Source organism: Tupaia chinensis, unplaced genomic scaffold, assembly GCF_000334495.1.
Source record: "Tupaia chinensis unplaced genomic scaffold, TupChi_1.0 Scaffold000448_1, whole genome shotgun sequence".
Classification (NCBI taxonomy): domain Eukaryota; kingdom Metazoa; phylum Chordata; class Mammalia; order Scandentia; family Tupaiidae; genus Tupaia; species Tupaia belangeri.
The window spans coordinates 866,254-890,551 of NW_006159953.1; the positions used below are offsets into that span (position 1 = coordinate 866,254).

Below are 24,298 nucleotides of genomic sequence, written 5' to 3' on the forward strand. Positions count from 1 at the left end.
AAAAAAAAAAAAAAAAAGCTTTTTTCTTTTTCTGTCCATACCATTTCTAATTACTTCTAAAAGCTTAGTAAGTTTAATGGTGTGTGGCAATAATGTGGATGGAGACCATACTAAATTCTGGATACTGGAAATACTGCTTTTTGTTAGTAAATACTATTATTTCAGGGATTGAGTCTCTAAATTATTAGCAACTACAGGGCTATTTTCATATATTCTGAAGGTTCTTTGAAACCCTTGGAAATGTGAAATGTAGAAAAGCCTTAAAATAAGCACAATGCAACTTTGGAAGTGTGGAAGAATCTACTTTGGTCCCAGTGAATGCAAATCTAAGAGTTAAAAAATAGGACATAGGGAGTGAAATACTTAATACAGTTTGAGTTCACATCAAAAAGACTTTCTGGAGAAGAAAATGATAGTTCAGGTTAGCTAGAGGAAATGAAAAACATAATTCTAGGTATAAAAGCAACATAAGCAAAAACATGCAAGAATGAGTAGGAGTATGGAATATGACAACAGTATATAGAATAGTGTTTCTAAGTAGTAAATGTCTAGAGACATGGCTAGAAAGAAATAAAAGGGCTAAAGAAAGATAAACATGCATTATTAAAACACTCCTAATTGACCCCTATTTAATCTTGTTGCTACTAGAGATTCGATAAAGGAACTGGGAAATAGACTAGTCAGATTTGAGTTTCAGGTATATTAACCACACAGTTAACTTTGTAGATGAAGGATTTAAGAGCTATGAAGCTAAAGGAAAGAGAAGTCAAAGGGTGATGAGTGAGGTACAAGAGAAGTAAGATCTGAATAAAAGTAAGGAGTTACAGAAGATCATTAAGAAGATTATTAAATTCAAAGAATGAAGAGTTAAAATGTGCAGGACTTGGTAATTAGTTTGAGGTAAAGGCAAGGGCAAGTACTGACCATATTGGAAGAGGAAAACTCTGAAAAGGAATTGATTTTATAAAAGCAGATGATAAATTCTATCTGGCTTCTTCAAGGTACATTGGGGCACCAAGGTACTAATATTCAGCAAATTATTAGATGTATTGGCCTGAAACTCAAAGGTGTATTAGGAGACAAAAATTTGATATCCATAAGCACTTAAATGATAACTAAAACAAGAATAGCTAAGATCATGATGATGAGAGGTACAGGTGTGAAGTTAGAACAGAGTCAGCCCAAGATGTAAGCAAAAAGAACATTTAAAAGGTAGGTTAAAAGAAAAAAAGAAAAAGAAATAAAGGAAGAAAAGAAGAGCATAAACAAAAGAGAAAGCCTGAAAGAAAAATAATAGTAGTCAGATGGATGTGACGAAAATTAAGAGTGTGTTATATGAAGGAAGCCAAGAGAGAATTTCAAAGAAATTATCAGGATCAAATAGACCATATAGGTTCAAAAGATGATCGATTAAAAATAGCCATTGAATTTGAGAATCTAGAATAAGCAAGATCTCAACTATGGTGTGGATAAGGACTTGCCCCCCAATAGTGTGTATTTTGAAATCTGGACCCCCCCCAGTGTATTGGCGCTAGTAGGTGGTGAGAGCTTTTAAAAGATGAGGTGGTGACTGGCTCATGCATGAATTAATGCAGTCTCCTGACACCCAGTGAGTTCTAGCTCTCTTGAGAAGGGATTAATTCTTAAAAGAGAAGGTTGTTATGAAAGGAAGATGGCTGTCCCCATATCTCTCTCTTTCTGCCCCTGTCCACCACCTCTCTAGTTCTGCCAACTATGTCATAATGTTCCCATCATAATGCCAATCTCACATCTTTGGACTGAATTATGAGTCAAATAAACATCTATTCCTTATAATTCACACAATCTCAGGTATTTCTGTTAGCAACACCATAGTGGACTAAGACAATTTCATTAGATGAAATGAAAGCAAAAAGCAATAAAAAGTGTGTGTAGGGGTGGGAGGGTGTCTGAGAAGTAAAGAGGAGATAGGACACATCACTACTTCTTCAAAAAGTTTAAAAGAAGATCAAAAAAAAAAAAAAAATTCACCATGCTTTGTAAGAAATGCTTGGCCCAGCCAGAGTCAGGAAAAGCAGGGTTGTTTACTGCTCTACTACCATTAGAAATTAAAGTTCTACAGATATGTATATATCAGCTGAACCTACTATCGTAAGTATTTAGATTAATTAAGATATTCTGTGAATCAATACAATGTGGGAAAGAATAAAGGAATTGAAAGCAACTGCAAATACCAGAGACAGGGTGGAAGGAGGATGGGAAATGGCAGAGAGTGAGAAATGGGGAGAAACATATATATACACACACACACACACACATATATATACATACACACATACACACACAAGAAACAAGAAATGAAAAATACACACACACACATACATACATACATATATATATATATATATATACATACACACAAGAAACAAGAAATGAAAAATGATTTGTTGACGATAACATGTATGATTAAGCCACTTTACAGTGTATTCTGGCTGGAGAATCGCATTTGGTATGCTGTGGTAATGTTCAGTGAAGTGTGTAAAATAAATAAATCAAAATTAAAAAAAAAAAAAACAAGAAATAGAAAAGTAAAAAAATGGAAATATAATTCATTTAACATATACTTGACTCATTTTGTTTATTAATTTAGTTATTTTTTTATTGCCAGAGGGTACATGTGCTCCCTAGAGATAGAGAGAGAGAGAGAATAAAAATCCCCTCTCCTAAGGCATGGTCACACTGCAATCCCTTTCCTCTATTTCTTCATCGCATCAGGATTTGGGGCTCTCACACACACTTGAGAAAATCATGCTGGGTGCATGTGAGTGCATGTCCAAAATTTTAGGAGGAGAATGGAGGAGAAGGAATTGTGGCATGGCCATCCTCCCAGGGGTGATTTCTTACTTTCTGTCTCACTGTCTGTCTCTGTCACTCTCTGGTAAGTGCACGTGTTCTATGGCAAAAACCGTTTATTGACAGAACGTTCGAAAACAGGCAACAATAATATAACAAGGGAAGGTGGTTATGTTTTGGGAAGAAAAAGAATAATAATCAGGAGGAACCAAGAGGGGGCTCTTGGCATTGGTGATATTCTCATTTTTGATTTGGGATAAAGTTATGTATGTTTACTGTGAGATAAGCGTCATGCTTATGATATATAAAAACAAAAACAAAAAAGAAATGAAAGTTCTATCATAGATTCCAAGACAAAAAAGTCTGGTTCACAGACAGAAGGTACATATTAATAGTACCTACCAAAGGTTGAGATCATGTTGAGAGAGAGAAAAAAAAAAAAAAAACAGTAAGGATAATACTCAAAGGGATAGTGTCCTGGCTTTGCCACTTAGAAGCTATCTCATCTTGGGCAAGTTAATTGGTCCTTTGATTCTTAATCTCCTAATCCATAAAATTGGGGAAATACTATTTATCACATAGGTTTCATGAGAATTAAGTAAGACATAGCATGCAAGGTGCTTAGCACAGTACTGCTGCTGTAGAGTGGACCTTACATTTGTCTATCGAGGATAACAGACAAAAGTATATGGTGCTTTAAGAACTTTTTTATTTAGTTTTGCTATAGGGTGTATGCACTGAGCAGATAAACACAGAGAGGGAAAGTAAGAAAACACCCTCCAGGAGGGGTGACCACACCACAATTCCTTCTCTTACACTCTCTTCTCAGGATTTTGGGCATGCACACACACACACCTGGTGTGATTCTCAAGCCTTTGGGTCATGACTCAAACCACGAAGTCAGCCATGTGGGATCCAGCTACCTTAACCTCCATGCCACCTAGTCCCTCAAGAACCTTGCTGTTTTCATTTTTGCCATAGGGCACATTTGCTTGCTGGAGAGACAGAGAGAGAGGGAGAGGGAAAATGAGAAGTCATCCCCGGGAGGGAATGGCCAAGCCACAATCTCTTCTTTCCATTTTCCTATTGGGATTTTGAGCAGGCACAAACATGCACTCAGTGTGATTTTCAAACCACCAGGCCTAGGACTTAAACCAAGTGGGAGTCCAGCACTTTAACAACCAAGCCACCTGCTGGCCCAGAACTTTGCTTTTTAAGAGTTACAGTTAGTTGTACATTTATGATAAATCCTCATGGCATCCTGATTTACAGGTTCATAATTAATTTCAACAAATAGGTCAGTATTAGTCCACATGGTGGAAAAACACTGTAGAAAAACACAATACACTAAATGTATAAATATGTCTTGCTAGGCAGTAAAAGGAAAATCAAGTACTCAATTGTAATTTCAAATACAACAGAATCCTTCACTTCAATGGTATTGAGGTACATCTCTCATTAATTTTTGTAAGAAAGTATATACTGTGGTTAAGTAAGACATAGCATGCAAGGCGCTTAGCACAGGACTGCTGCTGTAGAGTGGACCTTACATTTGTCTATCGAGGATAACAGACAAAAGTATATGGTGCTTTAAGACCTTTTTTATTTAGTTTTGCTATAGGGTGTATGCACTGAGCAGATAAACACAGAGAGGGAAAGTAAGAAAACACCCTCCAGGAGGGGTGACCACACCACAATTCCTTCTCTTACACTCTCTTCTCAGGATTTTGGGCATGCACACACACACACCTGGTGTGATTCTCAAGCCTTTGGGTCATGACTCAAACCACGAAGTCAGCCATGTGGGATCCAGCTACCTTAACCTCCATGCCACCTAGTCCCTCAAGAACCTTGCTGTTTTCATTTTTGCCATAGGGCACATTTGCTTGCTGGAGAGACAGAGAGAGAGGGAGAGGGAAAATGAGAAGTCATCCCCGGGAGGGAATGGCCAAGCCACAATCTCTTCTTTCCATTTTCCTATTGGGATTTTGAGCAGGCACAAACATGCACTCAGTGTGATTTTCAAACCACCAGGCCTAGGACTTAAACCAAGTGGGAGTCCAGCACTTTAACAACCAAGCCACCTGCTGGCCCAGAACTTTGCTTTTTAAGAGTTACAGTTAGTTGTACATTTATGATAAATCCTCATGGCATCCTGATTTACAGGTTCATAATTAATTTCAACAAATAGGTCAGTATTAGTCCACATGGTGGAAAAACACTGTAGAAAAACACAATACACTAAATGTATAAATATGTCTTGCTAGGCAGTAAAAGGAAAATCAAGTACTCAATTGTAATTTCAAATACAACAGAATCCTTCACTTCAATGGTATTGAGGTACATCTCTCATTAATTTTTGTAAGAAAGTATATACTGTGGAGACTTGTTCATCTTTGTGTCAAAAATGAATTAAACATAACTCTGAATAGTAATAAGTGCTGTAATGTTGTCTTCCTTTTTAATTTACATGTGCAGTAGTCTTTAATGATATAGTACATAACTCTTTCAGCCAATCCAAAGAGACCAAAAAAGATTCAATTATTCCCTAGATCTATAAGTGGTTACATATTTCCCTTATATATCAGAATTTCATTACTGCTGGAACAGATGGAGTCTACAGTAAAAGAGCTTATGATCAATAATCAACATGTCCAAGAGTCTGAGAGAAATGAATAAAAATACATTACATTTCATTATATATTGCCTCATTACTGCTAAGAAGGATACTGTCACCTAATAAACAAAACAAAACAAAAAATCTTCCTTCTAATAAAACGAGGAGTAAAAATATCAGTAAAGCTCTATATCAAAATAATGAAAATACAAGAGCTATAATTTAAATATCTGTAAATGACTTGAATTGGCATGATAATTTAAGAAATCATCAGGTATGTTGCTTGGTAGCTAATGTACATGGCAACCAAAATTTACATTCAGAAACTTCATGCACAGATCTTTCATTTCATGGCATAATGCCTAGCCAAAGTCCTTAAGGCTTTGTTCCTCCACAAGTCTACTCAATAAAAATATTACTTCTTGGAGAATTAACTAAACTGCCAATGAGAATGCAGTTGAACAGCCTCACTGTACTTCTTCATTGTCTTCTTTTTTACTCTTCTCTATACTTCATGTACAGTAATCACTAGAGTGCCAAAAGCATCAAGAAGCACAAAACTGAGATGTGTGGCTTTGAATATATTTGACGGGCATTAAGGGATTAAAACTAGGATGTTTGGGTTTTGATGTTAAATATTTTAAATTAAATTTGTTATATCACATTAAGAGAGATGGAACACTCTGCCTCTGTTTAGTAAATTCTCACTACATAAAACAAGAAAAATTCCCACTCTAGAAAATTCAAGCAACAAGAAAATACTTCCCCCCATGGAGTACTAAACAATAACATGAGAGCACAATATTAGTACTGAAAAAATCAAGTACCACGTTAAACAGCATTCTCCTTCTAAACACAAAACCCATTTCATATCATTGTATTACATCATATACCAAGTTAATAGTTACTCCAGGCACTGCAAATGACGTTTCTCAATTAATAAAGTCAATAAACTGAAAAAAAAATTCAATCACTCAGAATAAGCAAAAATGTGCTGCTGTGTGATAAATTAGGAATTAAATGGCAATATACATTGAAGTAAAAACAGTGGCAGAATAAAGATGATGTCTTTTGTTTTCCTCCCCCAAATAATTCTGGTGGCGCTGGATCATCAATACAAAGGAATAAAGAAGTTACCCCAGGTCTGGACTGAGCACCCTGTTTGTACCAACCACTGTCTAGCTACCACGGCTCCTTTTATGGCAGTTAGACCCTTACAAAGAAGTGATTCTTTGGTTGAACCAGTAATAACCTAGACTCAACATGGCAATGGGAGCTTTTAAATAACTTGAATAAATTTAATCCCTGGTAGCAGTCAGTGAAAATATCAAGACTAATTAATCAGTGTTATAGAAATACACTTTATAGGTATTGCAGATGAACCCCATAAAACTTGAGCATTCCTGTGTACTACTGTTTTTCTCCATGTTAAGATGACACTGAGATAAATGTCTGAACCAATATAAATATCTTTAAAAATTAAACTTCTATGCAGAACATGCCACATCGTTTACTTTAATTAGCTAAGATAATCATCAGGGGGGAAAAAATCCACTATGAAAACTAAGTCTAGGCACTTCCACTGGTTTATTTTTCAAGACTGACAAGAGTCAATCAAGAAACATTAGTTTCACTCTACTGATGGGGTGTTCTTACAGGGACAACTGGCCCAGCCTAAATTCATTTTGTAACTGGAGCCTGTGGCTCCCCTCCCCCCTACTCCAAAATATACGTTTCCCTTAGAAGGTCTGGAAGTAGGAATCTCCAGACTGAAGGGGCTGCACCCAGCAGAAGAAACCAAGACATTCATGGAATCATCATCACGCCTAACGCCACTCGGGGGCCAGCAGCACTGTGCCTTCTCGAAAAGCTCAAGATCCCGCTTTAAAAAAAAAAAAAAAAATGAGGGTGGAAGGCCGTGTTATCGGAGGGACGGAGTCAGAATGCCCAGGTGAGGCTGAGGTGGGCGAGTCCGAGCGATGGGGAAGCAGGAAACTGACGCAGCGAGGGCGGTCACCTGTGGGGCCACTTGATCCAGCCCCGCCCCCAGGGCCAGGAGCCAGAATCACAGTCGGAAACCCCCAAAGACGCCTGGAAAATGCAGAGATGGGCCCCATCAGCTCAGTCCGAAACTCACCGTCCACGGTTTTCTTCTTGAAGAGGGACGCCATGGTCTGAGACCGCGCCCTGACGGCCCAACTCGGCCCGGTCCCGCTCGCGACTCGGAAAGGACCGGAGGCAGAGGACAGGCCCTTGGAGGGGTCGGGAAGGCGAAGCGGAGAGGCTGGAAAGAGAGGGCGGGGTGGCCAGGCAGGACCCGCAAAGGGCGTGTATCCGCGAAGCTACCGCAGCAGCGTCGCCCGAAGCTCAGGTGACCGGGAACTAAGACACTTTTTGGAGAAGTCACTTCTAGGCGGCGCTTGCGCGGTTCTGCGCGCGCGCCTGCGCACTGCGGCACCTGAAGCCGCTGTTGATGCCCTCACCTCGGCAGCTGCCAGCTCTGTGGGTTTGCCGGGACTCCGCCGGGCGAGTGAGGGCTTGCGTGGCTAGTAAAGCTTTGGGGATGGCAGCTGGTGGCTGGGAGATTCTTTGTGAGAGTTCAGTGATGATTCTGAACAGAGATGAGCCTTACTTACGCTTTCTTCCTTGCCCCTGCGGATGCTGGAATTAGGGGTCCCCGGGGTTCTAGGACAAGGGTGGCTTGTCGTAGAACCGTCCACATCCACTCCGCGAAATGATTTATTACCGTCCCGTAGTTATCAGTACATGTTAATACTTTCTTACGAGGATAAATGCAGGAGCTAGTAGTCATGCCAAATCCAGTGCTCGTGGTTGCCCTCGCAATTCACACTCTCCATACTGGCTATCAGTGATCTCCGCAGCCCCCACCCACTCACCCCCTCCAGGACCCGAGGCCTTCGCCTGCCTCCCTGGATCCCAGCTCTGACGACCCGGTGTGGGTGTCCCGGGATCCGGTGTGTAGGAGTGAGGATGGCGCGGAGAGAAAGGGAAGTTTCATAATGCAACACTTTCTATTCAGTGTTCTTGGTTGGATGGGGGGAGGGGTGCATACATACATGTATGCCGATTTCAATGTCTAACTCTGTTTCTTGTAATCGCTCAAGAAAAATTTATGGCCATACTACTAACCTATTAGAATTCTACACAGCTGTATATTGGTATTTGATTAGGAAGAGGGAGCTCCATATCATGGTAAGGGAAAGCAAAATGAATTATTCAAAGAATTCTTGCGTGTACTAAGTATACACATAAAAAAAATCATGTGTGTACTTCTCTGTTTTACATATTATTTCACTGTTTAGAATCTTAATTTTTCTTTGACTCTTTAACTCTCCCAATCCACTGCTGCTTTAAGCAACACTGCCTTCCACAGGATAAAAATAAGAGCATCTTCCCCATAGATTGATTTCTGATTTGGAAGGCACGCCAGTAATAGTGCAATATTATCAGTCACTTCTGAACTTATAAATCATATCTCAAGAATTTTTAAGTGTTTGGGATAGTCATATTTACATCCCCCAGTGTTTTCCCTCATGAGATAGCAAAACCCTCATGGCATGGTTACTCCTGAAGCTGCTGCGAAAATTTAGTTGAGTCAGTTCAAGAAAATTTTCTCAGAATAGCATAGCAATCTACAAGGTATAATTGTCTTGCTCCTCAAGTTATTCTACCTATTGTGGGATGGTGAAGAAGGAAACATTAGGAAAAAATGTAAAGGAGGAAACTTAATCTCTGCACCCAAGGCCTGGTCTTTCCTGAAGCAAGCTCTGTAGCAAAGAGGCTGTTTGCACTGGCTGCCTGTTGTAATGAATGGCATCGAGCTGTGCTTGAATGCATGAGAGGCAATAAGCTGTTATGCGTGTAGTAATCGAACTCCTCCCTGCTGCAGTCACCCTTGTTTTATTACTCCTACACAATCCCCCCCACTGACCCAATTGTAACAGTTGGGAAAATGCCAAAATACTTAGCAGCAACCATATGGAAGACCCTCCAAAAGTGCACAGCGGGAGCTAAAGATGGGCCTTGTTCATTACAATAAAGACAAAATAGAAATATGTACTATTTAAACTCAGCATTCTAATAGCCTGATTCTGCTGTAGTTTGAAGTAGGCTGATATTCAGCTGGTGAGTACCAGTTTGCCATCTATTCTGATTACTTGGTGACCAAGCTGTACCCGTGCATATTTTGTATATCACTCCTTATTTGAAGGGCATGATACACTTAAATAGAGCCAGGATTTGGAACACCACATTGCTGTAGACTAGAATACAACAGTATTCATTAAAAAAAATTATTGCCAGAGGGTCTGTACACCTGCCAGAAAGAGAAAGCCAGAGAGATACAGACACAGAGACAGAGAAAGCAGCCCCCCATGGGGCATGGTGACCAGTAATTCTTTCTTCTGTTCTCCATCCTATTGATATTTTAAGCATGCAAGCCACTGGGACTGGGAGGTATTCATTAAAAAAAATTATTGCCAGAGGGTCTGTACACCTGCCAGAAAGAGAAAGCCAGAGAGATACAGACACAGAGACAGAGAAAGCAGCCCCCCATGGGGCATGGTGACCAGTAATTCTTTCTTCTGTTCTCCATCCTATTGATAATGGGTATGTCTAAGCCACTGGGACTGGGAGTCAAACCATGATCAGCCATATGGGATCTGCTTCTCTTAACCACTAGGCTACGGGGAGGTCCAGTATTCTTCACTTTTTAAAAATTACGATTATTGTAAACATAAGCACTTAAGAGAGTGAAAACATTTTAATTTAAGAAATAACAGTATTCTATGGTTGCATCATTGTGAATTAACACTCTTCATTCAAATTGCTCAGTGAAAACTGTGTATCACATACCTAATGGTACATACCATGTTACGTATTGGAGATAACAAGTGAAAATACGAAGTTTCTTTCCCCTTTTCTCTGACCTCCCTTCATACCAGTTTTTCCTCACTCACTTGTCTATAAAAGAGAAGTGAACTTTGGCACAATATAAGAGCTATTAAAGTCAGAGTTATTCTCAAATGTGATGGGTGCTACATGAGATAGTGAGTTCCTTTTCTCTTTAAAAGCTGAAGTAAATTTTAACTTAGGCCAAATGTCACGGTCTGAGAAGTTTTGCAACCTAAAGTGTTGGACCCACCCGACAGTGAATAGTTTTTGAGTTGGGGGGCGGGGATTAAAGAAAAGACAGGAAGACAGGATAGAAATGGGAGGACTGTTAGTCAATACTGGTCAGTATACACACTCTAGAGACTTTTGTGATGTAAGGTTTTAAGTCTTCACTGAATTTATTAGGTTGTTATAACAATATGTTGGAATATTTAGTTTAAAACAATTTTTAAGACATTTTGTTTATAATAATTTAGTCATTCAAGGCCATGTTTGGATAAAGACTCTGGTCTTATTTTGGTGGTTACGTCTTGAACATTTTTCACTATAGGGTGCGTGCGCTCACCAGACAGACAGAGAGAGACAGAGACAGAAAGTGAGAAATCACCCCCCAGGGGGGATGGTCACGCCGCAATCCCTTCTCCTCCATTCTCCTCTCGGGATCTTGGGCATGCACGTACACGCGCCCGGCGTGAGTTTTAAGCCACTAGGTCCGGGATTCGAACCGCGGTCGACTACGTGGGAGTCCAGCGACATAGCCATTACGCTAACTGCTTGTTCCCACGTCTTGTACATTTTTTACGTCTCCTTCTTGGCTCCCCACACTAAAGATAATATAACGAATTCATTTTTTTTTGTTTCACCTTTAATAATATGGTAAAGCTTACATGATACAGTATTTCACCTTTTGAATGATCCCAATTCAAGCCAATTTCATCTCGATTCCACATCATACCACTCTTATTTCCCTGCTTTGCTTTCAGCCTTACCTCTTCTGTTTTCGCCTCAACATAGCAGAGTCATCCTGTCAAACTGTGAGTCAGACTATGTTATTCTGTTTCTCAAGATGATTAACATACTCTCTATGCTTATGTCTGGACCGTGAATACCCCAATCCCTACACACACACACACACCCCTACCTACAGATTAAACTTTCGTTATTCATTCATTAAATGTCCAAATTTTTACCAACCAGGTTGCCCTCTTGATTATTTTCTTTCATTATGTGTTGCCCAGATGGATAATTGGTCAGATGTAATCTTAGAAATATGCAATCTATTTACCTCTCTTGTTCTGTATGATATCTCCTGATAGCATACTATGCAACTGTCTTGGCAGTTTTGACAATAGTGTTCTTTGAATCACACAAAACATCTGGTTAAGTAAAACTTTGGGCTTTTTTTTAAACATGACTTTTCATTCAATTCTTTCCATCCTATCCTGATAAAAATGAAGTCTTTTTTAGTTTTGGTTTTTATTAGATTTTTGCTATAGGGCACTTGCCATGGGGAAAGTGAGAAATCCGCCCCCTCCCACTGGGGGGGACAGCCATATCACAATCCTTCAATCCCTTCTCCACTTTCTTCTCAGGATTTAGGGCATGCATGCACATGCCCTGTGTTTTTCTAGTGTGTGTCTGGGACTTGAACCACAGTCGGCTATGTGGGAGATCCAGTGCTTTATCCATGGCACCTACTGGCTTTATTAGTGTATATAGTTTTAACCCAAATACAGAACTTTCATGCATTATCCAGAAACATTCATTCATCTTTGCATTTATTCACTTAACACTTTCAAGGCATTGTAGCTACCTATGAATTTACCTACATTAAGTCATCAAAATTTTATTAAACTTTCATTTTTAAGACTATTTTGAAGATGTTCATTTAAAAAAATGTGTATTTATTTATTCAAAGAGAGAGAAAGAGAAAAAGAGAGACACCCTCAAGAGGTTCTCCAAGCCTAGACTCACTCCCAGTCCCAGGTGACCATGGTTGCAGGTATGCTCGTACACAGTATTCACAAGAAGGCCTTAAGATCTCAAGTGTGGGGGACCTGGGGGGCATAGCAGTTAAGGTACTGGGTTCCCACATGGCCAGCCATGGTTCAAGTCCCAAAACAAACCAGGCGCACGCATGCCCAAAATCTCAAAGGGAGAATGAAGGAGAAGGGATTGTGGTGTGGCCACCCCCCTGGGGATGATTTCTCACTTTCTCTTCCTCTGTCTCTCTGGCAAGCAAAAATGTCTCTTAAAAACAAACAAACAAAAGATTTCAAGGCGGGGGGGGGGGGCGGGCAGCATTTGAATGGTGTTAAGGCACTGGTCTCCTTACATGGCTTAGAGCGATTCAAGTCCCAGAACTACTGTCTTAAAAATGATGCTGAACTCATGTGTGTGCATGCTTAAAATCCCAGGAGGAAAATGGAGGAAAAGAAATTGTGGAGTGACCCTCCCTCTAAGGGGATCATTTCTCACTTTCCCTTTCTCTGTCTGTCCCTCTCTCACTGGCAAGTGCACATGCCCTATGGCAAATATATGTATATATAGCTTTGAAGAAAACAAACAAAAAATATTTCAAACCTAGAACTTTCCCATGTGGCTTAGCATCCCATTACCGTTATGTGACCATGGCTGGTCTGAAGATTTTTATAATCTTTAATAAGTCAGAAAGACTCCTTCTGATATCAAGGTGAAATATGCCTATGTTATACCCATTTTCCATTCCACGTTATGCTCATTACAGCAATAATAAAGATTAAGAAAAATTTAGTTGAGTTTGGCATAATGCATTTTTAGGGAAACAATACTCATTGTATGTGGCCAGCATTTTCTTATCTGAGTATTAATAAAAGATTGTTAATCATTTATGTAATAGTGATTTCTGTAGTATTTAATAACACTGTTGCCTTCTCTTTTTTTTTTTTTTTTTTAGAGATTTTCACTGTAGGGCGCGTGCGCTCGCCAGACAGACAGAGAGAGACATAGAGACAGAAAGCGAGAAATCACCCCCCAGGGGGGATGGTCACGCCGCAATCCCTTCTCCTCCATTCTCCTCTCGGGATCTTGGGCACGCACGCACTCGCGCCCGGCGTGAGTTTTAAGCCACCGGGTCCGGGACACGAACCACGGTTGACTACGTGGGAGTCCAGCGACATAGCCATTACGCTAACTGCTGGTTCCCGTTGCCTTCTCTTTGAAATTAGAATACTCCATGTTCAGTCTTTTGGTACCTGGGGTTATAATTTAAATGAATGCCCTCTTTTGCTCTCTTGGCTCTTGAAGGCAGATGATATCCTGGTGGAGAACACTGGCTCTAGACACAGACTGCTGATCTGTAACCAATCTGCCACTTTCTTGAATTAGACCTGAACCAAGTCACTGAAGCTCTGCATGTCTGTTTCATAAATGTATGACAGGGAAAAGTTAGTGCTATACTGCCTTCTTACAGCTGCTGCAAGGATTAAATGAGGTAATATATGTAAATCACTCGATGTGGTGACTCACAGATAATGGCTTAGTCCTTTGTGCTGTTATAAGAAAATACCATAGACTGGATAATTTATGAATCATATAAATTTATTTCTCACAGTTCTGAAGGCTGGAAGCTCAAGATAGAGGCGCAGACAGTGTCAGTGTATAACGAGGCCTGTTCTCTGCTTTCAAAATGCTGCCTCGTTGTAATATCACTGTGTCCTCATGTGCTAGAAGAAACAGATGAACAAGAGGGGCTGGCAGCTCCCTGGCTCCTCTTTGATAAGGCTCCTAATCCCATTCGTGAGTACTTCACTCTCAAGAGTTAATCACCCTCTAAAGGTTCCACCTCTTAGTACTATCACTATGGCCTTAACACTTCAACATAAGAATTGTGGGGGACACATTCAGACCAGAGCGCATAATAAACACTAAAAAGAGATTAGCTGTCTGGAATATCCTCCCAGCTCTCTTACTGTTATGTTTTCTCATGACTAATGTCTTTTTGAAATTCACTTCTCTGTAATACATAAGATATAAATGGAAGATTTAGCTTTCTGATTATGACCCTGCTTACCTTCACTGTCAATCATCCTCTTCCTAAATTACTGCATTTATTTTTCTGAATTAAAAGAAAAATATGTTTTTATTGTCTTCAAGTCTATTATTTTCATAGGAGTTGACTTGCTTAAGCATTATGTGCCTAACATTGGCATTTATTATATTTGAAGAAGTTCTGATAGGTTTGTTTGGGTTTGTCTTTTCTTTTCAGTTGCAGATCCTAAACTCCATGTGTTCACAGAGTATATCCTGACAGACACTTTAATCCTTTTTTATTTGAATACAAATATACTTAGTAAAAACTTAACAATATGATAGCATTTTATAATACCCAGATTTCAATATTTTTAATGCCAAAATGACATAATATATGTTTAGTACAGATAAATTGACACTCAAGGCTCTGAAAACCAGCCAGTGTTATCCATCTTCATAAGCAACATAGATCTAGAGATTTTAGTTCAAAGTTGATAAATAATTATGTCTTAGTTCTAGGTAAAGCTTTAATGTGGATATCCCTTTTATGTTTTAGGTTTTATGTAGTTTCAAATTTGGGCACACTATAAGTTGTTTTGCTATTTCACTTACTAGCTTACACTTTATTCTGCTTTTTATCTAATAATACTACAGCAAAAAATGTGTCTATTTTTAAAATTATAAATCACATCAGTTTATATAGCTCTTTAAATTATTTTTAGAGGCATAGAAGCTTAGGGCAGCTCTTAAGAAAGTTGTCATTTTAATATCAAAAACCTTTCATTTCTTATAAGAAGTATTAGCCTATGCCACCTGCTATAACAAAATACCTTAGATTGAGGGGTGGGGGCAGCAGGTCACATGGTGGTTAGGGCATTGGATTTCCACATGGTCAACTGCAGTTTGAGTCTAGGACCTGGCAGCTTGAGAATGACACAGGCACATGTGTGTGCATGTCCAAAATCTTGATAGGAGAATGGAGGAGAAGGGACTGTGGTATGGCCATCCCCTGGTGGGGTGATTTCTCATTTTCTTTCTTTCTCTCTCTCTATCTCTCCAGCAAGCTCATGTGTCCTATGTCAATAACCTAAAAACAAACAAACAAACAAAACAAAACAAAACAAAACAAAAACTAAATGTACAAATGTAATAGTAAAACAAAATACCTTAGATTGGTAATTTATAGACAACAGAAATGTGCTGTTCACGGTTCTGGAGGCTGGGAAATCCAAGACCAAGGTGCCATCAGTTCCCTGCTGTACAATCCACTTTCAGACCCACTCGATGAGGGACCTTGCCTCACAGATGGCATTTTCTTTGTCTCCTCATATGGCAGAAGAGGTGAGCAGCTCCCTCAGACTTCTTTCATAAAGGCATTAATCCCATTCATGAAGATGGAGTCCTTATAACCTAATCACCTTCCAAAAGCTCCACCTCTTAATAGTCCCACATTATTCAACATAGGAATTTGGGGATTGTATGAACATTCAGACAATAGTAAGAAGGTAAACTTTCAACAGAAAAATAAAATGACTTCCTTAGTTTATATAGTAAAGTGCTGAGCCAAATAGGCTCAGAATAGATTCCATTATTGTGTCATACTTCATTCTCAACAATGAATGTTGTTCGTCAATTTCTTTGTGACTGTGACTAGGTAGGTTGTACGTGCTCAGGTGGGCAGGACAATGAAGAGTGTAAACCTGTCTAAGGTGGTTACTCCCAACATACATTCACAGAGAAATATAATGTCTGGTTTCAGGGAAGAACTAACTAAAAACATTCCTGGCGTATCTTCTTTTTGTACCTTCCATTAGTTCTCGGTAGTTCAATGCCTGCTCTGGATGTCTTTATCTCAACTTTTCCAAATCCAGAACAAGTGGGCTGACTACCTAACTAAAGGTCAGCACTCAAATAAGGTTACTGTAAATGCACGTATACTTTGTGTACATTTCAGACAAACAATGTATGCAACATTCTTCCGTGTTTCAATATGCAAGCCTTAAAATTTGATTTTTTTTTCTTAATTTTAAACTCCTATAGAAATTGCCTCATCTCTCTGTCACATCATCTTGCTTTGAAGAATGTATGCCATAAAGAATGAGCCAGACTCTTCAGACACTTAGCCAATGAAAAGCTAAATGAGTACCCTAAATGTGAGTGGCTGCACATCATTGATTTTATAGTCTAAAAGATTTCATGTGTTATTTGGTACATGTAACAACATGATCCTTCTTGAAAAATAAACTAAACTTTGCCCTGAATTCCACACAGTGTTAATAGGAGTTGCTCATGAGTAAATCAAAACAGAATTTATGCCCCCTGGCACTACACAGCATATGTATATATTTGCTCTTTAGTTCAATAAGGATTCTAGAGTGCCACACTGCTACCATACAAAATAGAAATGAACTTAAATATGGGGGATAATGGGCTTGGCGCTTCAATAAAACTATAATAGCTATCTCACTTTATATTTTAAATGAATAGAAATTAGCACAGACTCTGGATGTTAGGTCTTGGTAAATTAGGAAGTTATGAATAATTTACTAAAACAATTGCACTACATTTTGTACTCAAGTAAGGTGGCCTTATAATAATGATATCCACTTCAAACTACATTTAAGTGGCCTTCTCTTCATTGTCTTATTCATTCATGGAATAGATTCTTACAGAACACCTGCTATATATTGGGTTGTTGGAAAACTCATGACATATTTTTTTTCTATGTTTTTCTATGCAAAAATGTGCCATGACTTTTCTGACAACCCAATAAAATGTGTAGTGCTCTGAGGGAATCTATAAAGGAGCTAGATAGGATCTAGCCCTGTAGCCCAGTGGTTAAGGGAGCCACATCTCACATGGCTGCCTACAGTTCAAATCTTAGTGACAGTGTCTCGAAAAACACACTAGGCCAAAATCCTGAGAGGATGAAAAATGGAGGAGAAATGGACTATGCCCCATTGGGTGGGTATTTTCTCCCTCCGTCTCTGCCTAGTGAAAGCACATGTCCTCACAATTTAAATAAGCAAGCAAATAAATAAGAGATTCTGTTCTAAAGAAGCTAAAAGTACCATAAAATGATTGAAAGCACATCGAGAATTAAATGACAAGGCCATATAACTGTACTCACTAACAAAATTGTATAACTAATTGATTTTATTTTTGAAAATCTTTCTAAGAGTTGGGTTATAAATAATATACCATATTTAGAAATGTAACTTTTAAAAAATTTAATTTAATTTATTGATTTACTTATTTAAATTTGACTAGAGAGAGACAGAGTGAGAAAGAAAAAAAGAGAGGGAAACTGAGAAAGCAAGCCTCCAGGTCTGAGAATCAAACTGCGATTGGCCATGTGGGAGTCCAGCACCCTTAATCATCATGCCACCTGCCAGCCCCTATGTCATCATTTTTAAGATGTCTGCTCTTAAATTTGTTTCACTCCTATGCAAGAAAATACTTCAAAAGTTCAGACGCCTAAGGTCAGATGAAAACTTTAAAAATTTTTGAAAATCATTTTACATTTTTGATACAAAGAAATATATAATGTCTAAAATGTATACGCCTGAACACACAAATAGGCAACAGAGTAATAATAAGTCATCTATAATTTTTTAGACTCTGGGAGATACTGTCATGTTTTAATAGTTTAATATGTTAATTACTTATATTATTTACTCTTTCTGGTTCTACTTTGTTTATGATCCTTACAATTTATGTGACCAGCCACCATTGTCAAAATAAGTAGTAAAAATTTAAACTGAGTATTACTTTTATATTATAAAAATTTAAGTAATTACAAAAATAAACAAAAACCTGTTTTCAGTGTGTTGAAATCTTGTCAATAATATGTATTTTTACCCAGTTATGAGTTGGCTTCTATCTGAGACTAAAATTTTTCTTTTTCTCTTTGTTATAGTGTTCATGCACTCACCAGAGTGAGACAGAGAGAAATGGGAAGAGAGGGGAAGGAAGAAATTCCCCACACACCCCTCGGAGGAAATGCCACACTGCAATCTCCTCTCCTCTATTTTCTCTCAGGAGTTTGGGCATATATGCATACCCATGTGCCAGCGTGTTTGTCAAGCTGCCAGTTCCAGGACTTGAACCATGCTGTTGGCCATATGGGATCCAGTGCCTTAACCTCTCTGCCACCTGTTGGCCCAAAGCTAACTGTTAAAAGTCCCTTATGACAACACAATCAGTAGTCAAATTTAGTGATGTCCTATTCTATGTATGGCATAAATAGATATAAAGAGGTATTAAGTTAGGGTCTCAGACTCAATCTGTTTTGGATGATGATACTAGGCACAAGTGAAATAAATTGTATTAAGAGGATTAAATTTGTAGAGTAGCAAGTTCAAAATTGTCTTCATGGGTTAAAATAACATTAATGACAATAGCTGCATTCGGAGATGTGGTGGGGAGTAGTCTTAAGTACAGTTTTGAGTTTAGCAGGAACAATATATTGACTTATAACACAGGTTATTCAAAAGTTGCTTTCTCCCTACCTCTGTCTTGGCTTTCTTCCCTTGGTTCTCTAGAAAACGATACTATTATTAATTTCCTATTGCTGGTGTACTAAGTTACTGCCAATGGGTGACATAAACAACTCAGATTTATTTTTTTAGAGTTATGGAGGCCAGAATTATGAAATGAATCTCATCGAGATAAAACCATGGTTATCTCAGCGTTTTGCTTCTTCCTGGAAGTTCTGAGGAGAATGTATTTCCTGTTCGTTTCAACATCTAGTGGCCACTTGTGGTACTTGGCTCCTTGCCCTTCCTCCATCTTCAAAGTCTGAGCAAAGCATTCTCAAGTCTCTCTCTGACTCTGACTCTTCTGCCTTTATTCCACGTTCAGTGACTTTTATGATTATATCAGGCTCACTTGGATATTTCAGAATAATGTCCTTATTATTTCATTTTACTATTTTTTAGTTTGCCAGAGGGAACATGCACTCGCCAGATAGTGACAGAGGGACAGAAAGAGATGGAGAAGTTAAAAAAACAAAACACCACCCATGAAACATGGTCATGCCGTCATCCTTTCTCTTCCATTTCTTTCTCCTTTCAGGATTTTGGACACACACACGCGCGCACACACACACACACACACATACACATACACACACCCAATGCTGTCATGTTTTGCAAGCTAGTCAGTCTGGGAACCAAACCACACAGTCAGCCATGTAGAATCTAGTCCTTTAATCATCAGACCATGGGACCAGTGTCCTTATTTATTTATTTTTTATGATTATTTTATTTTATTTATTTATTTTTATTTCTATTTCTTATACTAACTTTAAAAAAAAGACACTGGCCATCCTTGCCAGTGTCCTTAAAAGACTAGTAACTTGGGGCTGGGAGGTGGTGTGGTGGTTAAAGGCGCTGGACTCCCACATGGCCGACTGCGGTTCAAGTCCTAGAACTGGTGGCTTGCTTTCTCACTTTCCCTCTGTCTCTTTCTCTGACTCTCTCTGATCACATTGTAAAATAATAATAATAGTAATAATAATAATAAAGTTAAATAGGATAATTCTTTAAAAATAAAAAGACTAGTAACTAATTCCATCTCAACCTCAATTCCCCTTCTCTATGTAAAATAATATAGTTGCAGGTTGCAGGGATTATTATGCACACATCATTGAGAAATACTGTTCTGTCTACTGTAGACGAAACTAAGTTTTTAAGTAAAATATTTATTCGTTGGCCCTGCATAACATTTTTTTTTGCTATTCTAGTTGCCAAATTACTTTTCCAATAGTATCTGACACCTTCTTTATGATTGATTATAAAGATACTCTTAACCCTATGTGAATGTGCTGTTCTTTGCTACTGCTGTGTATCCAGGTTAGATGTATTCAAAATATTAACCTATCTAGATTTCATCTGGTAGATTATCATTTTTAGATTAACTCTAACAGATTTCTAAGAAGGGGAGTTAAAAAAAAAATTGGACAGCTCTTGACAAAAACGTTTTAATTGTAACAGACTTAGTTCAATGCTTTGCTCTAAATTCTGCTTTGTGGATACATCATATTCGTAATTAAGAGAAGTTTTCTTTAATTGACCTTTCATTTTGAGCTCATGCTTCATGCATCATACGGATCAACAACATATTTTAAAGATTTTACTATCTTTTTTTTTTTGAAATTGTCATAAGGCATCTTTCGCTCTTCAGAGAGACAGAAAGAAAGAAAAGAGAGCATCTTCCAATAGTATGTGTTCACATGACAGTCCCTTCTCCTCCATTTCTCTAGCCTGTCAAGATTTAGGGCACATACACATTTGTGTCAGGTCTGTGTTTCAAATTGCCTGGGCCAGTATTAAAACTGCCATCATCTGCAAGGGATCTGATTCCCTAACCACGAGGTGATGGACCCTGTGTGTCCTTTCCTCTTACCTTCCCATATGTCTGGCATCTAGCTGTCTGATGAGTATTTGTTACATTAAGTCAAAATATACAATCAAAACTTAGCTTATATTAAAATATAGTTCCCAAATGCATATTTGGATAGCACCACTGAATTTTTATTGAAGATAAGACACATTAGGTAGAAGTAGGAAACAATTCTCAATAATCATATTCAGTAGATTGTTTAGTCACTCATTTATGCTAGAAATTTAGAGCATAAATGAAATAGCACAGACATTCAATTTACAAACAGGTATATCAGGACCCACCATAAAGAACTGACTCAGAGTTGGTCAGCACAAGTTGTGTAATTAGGAAACCAGATGATCCATCTTTTAAGCCAAAGCCTGTTGTACACTATAGTTATGTCCTAATAAGGAAGCAGGGACAAAGAAGAGGAAAGACGATCTGGAAGGCAGTCCAAGCAATCTGTAGGCATTGTTGATGCATTCAGATATTTTGGCATTCAAAGAAATGGCAGGATGTTCACACCACCTTCAGTGGACAGGATGTAATTTATGTAGCTCATTGATGTTGGTACAGAGGCTACTTCTTTGGTAAACTTCCATTGGGTATATTTGGGCTAAACTGCCATTAGGTATATTTGGGCTATTTCTTCTTTTTTTTTCAGAACATGCTTTTTGCTATGCAATGTAAAGCTTTAGAACACTGATTATTATTTTTTGCTGTTATCGTTAGAAAATGTGTGCACTCACCAGAAAAAGACAGAGACAGAGACAGAGGGAGAGGACAAAGCAGTCCCCATAGGGGAACACTCATGCTGTCATCCCTTCTCTTCTATCTCTCCCTCTTTTTTTTTTTTTTTTAAACATGGGAGAGCACGGACGCAGTCCCCCACGACTACAAATTATGCAGTTGAGCTTCCCACATTTGAGGAACTTGCAGGGCTCAAATTGTAGGGGTCAGCACATCTGGAGGGCAATGGATAAGCCTCACCCTGGGAAAACCACCTCTGTGATCATGGTATCTTCCCTGCTGGGGGAGATAAAGTAAGTATATCTCTCCCTCTTTTTGAGATTCTGGGCACACTAAGACATGTCTATAGCATGTTTATTTATTCCTTTTCTTTGGTTTGCTTGTTTTAAGTTTTTATTTTTTTTCCGTAGAGCATGTGTACTTCATGAAGACAGACAGTGAAAGACAAAGTGAGAAATCACACCCTGGGAAGGAATGGCCATGCCATAGTCCCTCCTCCTGGGATTTTACACATGCACACACACAGACACAGCATGATTTACAAGCTGCCAGGTCTGGTATTCAGTTGCAGTTGGCCACGTGGGATTCTGTCACCTTAACAGCTATGCCACCTGCTGGCCCCGCAGCCTGTTTCTTAAGCCACCGGACTGGGAATGAAGCTGTGGAGTTGGCCATTTGAGATCTAGCTGCCTTTATCACCAGGCCATGGAGCCGGCCTACTCATTAATGTAAACATATTAATAAATAAATAATTATTGATGATATGTTTATATCCCTGATTTGATTATTATATGTTGTATGCATGCTTTAAAAAGCTATGTAATATTTCAAAAGATATACAATAATTATATGTCAATCAGAAATTACAATAAAAATAATTCTGACCTTAAGAAAGACAGAACGTTATTTCAGGTCTGTGGCATAATTGGACAGACATCAGATTAATCCCAAAATGAACAAAGCAGAAATGGGATTGGGATTATGAAGACTGGAGTTTTTCATATCCTGTTCGTACCCTGCTAAGGAATTTAGAAGGTGATGAAGGCAATTCCCATGATCAAGTCAAGATGTGGACATTTATACAAATCATTATCCAATTTCTAAGCCATTAGAAACAGTTCTTCTCAAGACCAGAAGATGGCGTAATGGTTACATCGTGGGACTCCCTCGTAGTTGATGATGATTAGAGTTCTGGACCCAGTGGTTTAAAACTCACTCCAGGTGCATGTGCATTCATGCCCAAAATCCTAAAAAGAGACTAGAGGAGAAAGGATGGCCATAGGGAGTGTGGTGGTTGGGGGTGTGATTTTGCTCTCTGTCTCTTTCTGTCTCTCTAGCTCCCTAGCAAGCACACACAGCCTGTAACAAAAATCTCAAAAAAAAAAAAAAAAAAAAAAAAAACAGAAAGAAACAGTTCTTCTCACAGCTCCCTCAACACAGTCTGAGGTTATCTTGCTTAGGGTGGAGGGGTAGGGATAGAGACAATAGATTAAAAGTTCTATAGGACACATTGTTCACCACAGAAGCCAAAACATAAAAATAAGGCAGACATTTGAACTCAATTAAAATTAGAGAGAGATTCAGTGTCTTTTAGAATATAATTTTAAATTTAAAAAGTTACAACAGGTTTAATGTCAAAATAATGTCTAATGACAAGGAAGACTTTTCTAGCATAGATTCAGATATATTGGCCAGAAAATTTGGTATATGAATACAAATGCATATTATGGTTGATGTTTGTCATTTTAGTAATATCTGACCCTATAAAAGAAGGCAGAGTCTTTTTCTATATTTTGTACATAACCTATTATGTAGAAAAGCAGATCTCAGCCAGGATTGTGTTACCAAGGGACATTGGAGACCCTCTCCTTGGGGGTCATAAATACAGTTTTCCATCTGCCTGAAACTGTTTAGGTGAAACATGCCTCAAGTCAGGGACTGGATCCGATGATCTCTGGGGGTCTCTTCAGGCGTTTCGAGTCTTTGAGAGACATTTCTAATCAGCATGTTAATGAGTACTTTAAATTTGTATTCTGGTTTCCTTGAAGATAATTACCAGAAACACTTAAGTGGAGATCAGTATTTCTACATGACTGTTTAAAAAAAGGAGAAAGAAGGGGAAAAAAGGAGAGAAGAAAGAGAGAAAGAAAAAGGAAGAAAGAGAAAGAAAGAAAAACAAAGAAAAGGATTCTGTTTATAAAAGAAAAAAATGAAATCATAGTAGAATATGACTGCCTAGCTGTCAGAGAAGGCAATTATCTGGGAAGGTAGTATGGTTCAGTGGTCTTGGTAATGTCTGAGAACGTCCAAGGCTACGGATCCATTCTCTGCTTTGACGATGTCTTGCTGTGTGACCTGGGGCACGTCACTTGACCTTAGTTTCCTCATTTGAAAGCACAAGAGCCAAGGAGTCGTGCTTGATTACCTGACTAATATCAAGGCACAGGAATTGAGTGAGGAATGGAATTCCATTTTGAACTTCCTGGCTGCTGCAGCAATGACAGATGGGAATCCTGTGAAGCAGGTTAGGCCCTGTACTTCATTAACTGACAGAAACAAGTCCAAGTGACATGGATGGTAAACTGAACTTTGCAAATCACTTAAGAAATCTTTTCTTAGATATTCTATAAATGATAAATACAGCAGAGATTTATTTTGACTTCTGCATCATGGAAAAGTCAATCGTGATATTATTATCCTCTATGTTCAATCAATACGCTTCCTCCAAAATTGACCTTCGGAAAAAAGGTACAGGAAAAATACACTCAAGCTTATGTCTGTTCTTCT

At 38.6% G+C, this 24,298-nt stretch overlaps 1 protein-coding gene and 1 pseudogene across 1 annotated transcript in view; both read right to left on the reverse strand.

The window, feature by feature from the left end:
* CHMP2B (charged multivesicular body protein 2B) overlaps window positions 1-7,868 on the reverse strand; it is a 31,698-nt gene extending 23,830 nt beyond the window's left edge. Inside the window, exon 1 of the mRNA XM_006155336.3 lies at window positions 7,587-7,868. Within this exon, the coding sequence (XP_006155398.1) occupies window positions 7,587-7,620 (34 nt within the window). The 5' untranslated portion in view covers window positions 7,621-7,868. The remainder of the gene's footprint in view (window positions 1-7,586) is intronic.
* Window positions 7,869-21,624: 13,756 nt separating this feature from the next.
* On the reverse strand, window positions 21,625-21,802 carry LOC114009053 (uncharacterized; annotated as a pseudogene).
* Window positions 21,803-24,298: the final 2,496 nt, after the last annotated feature.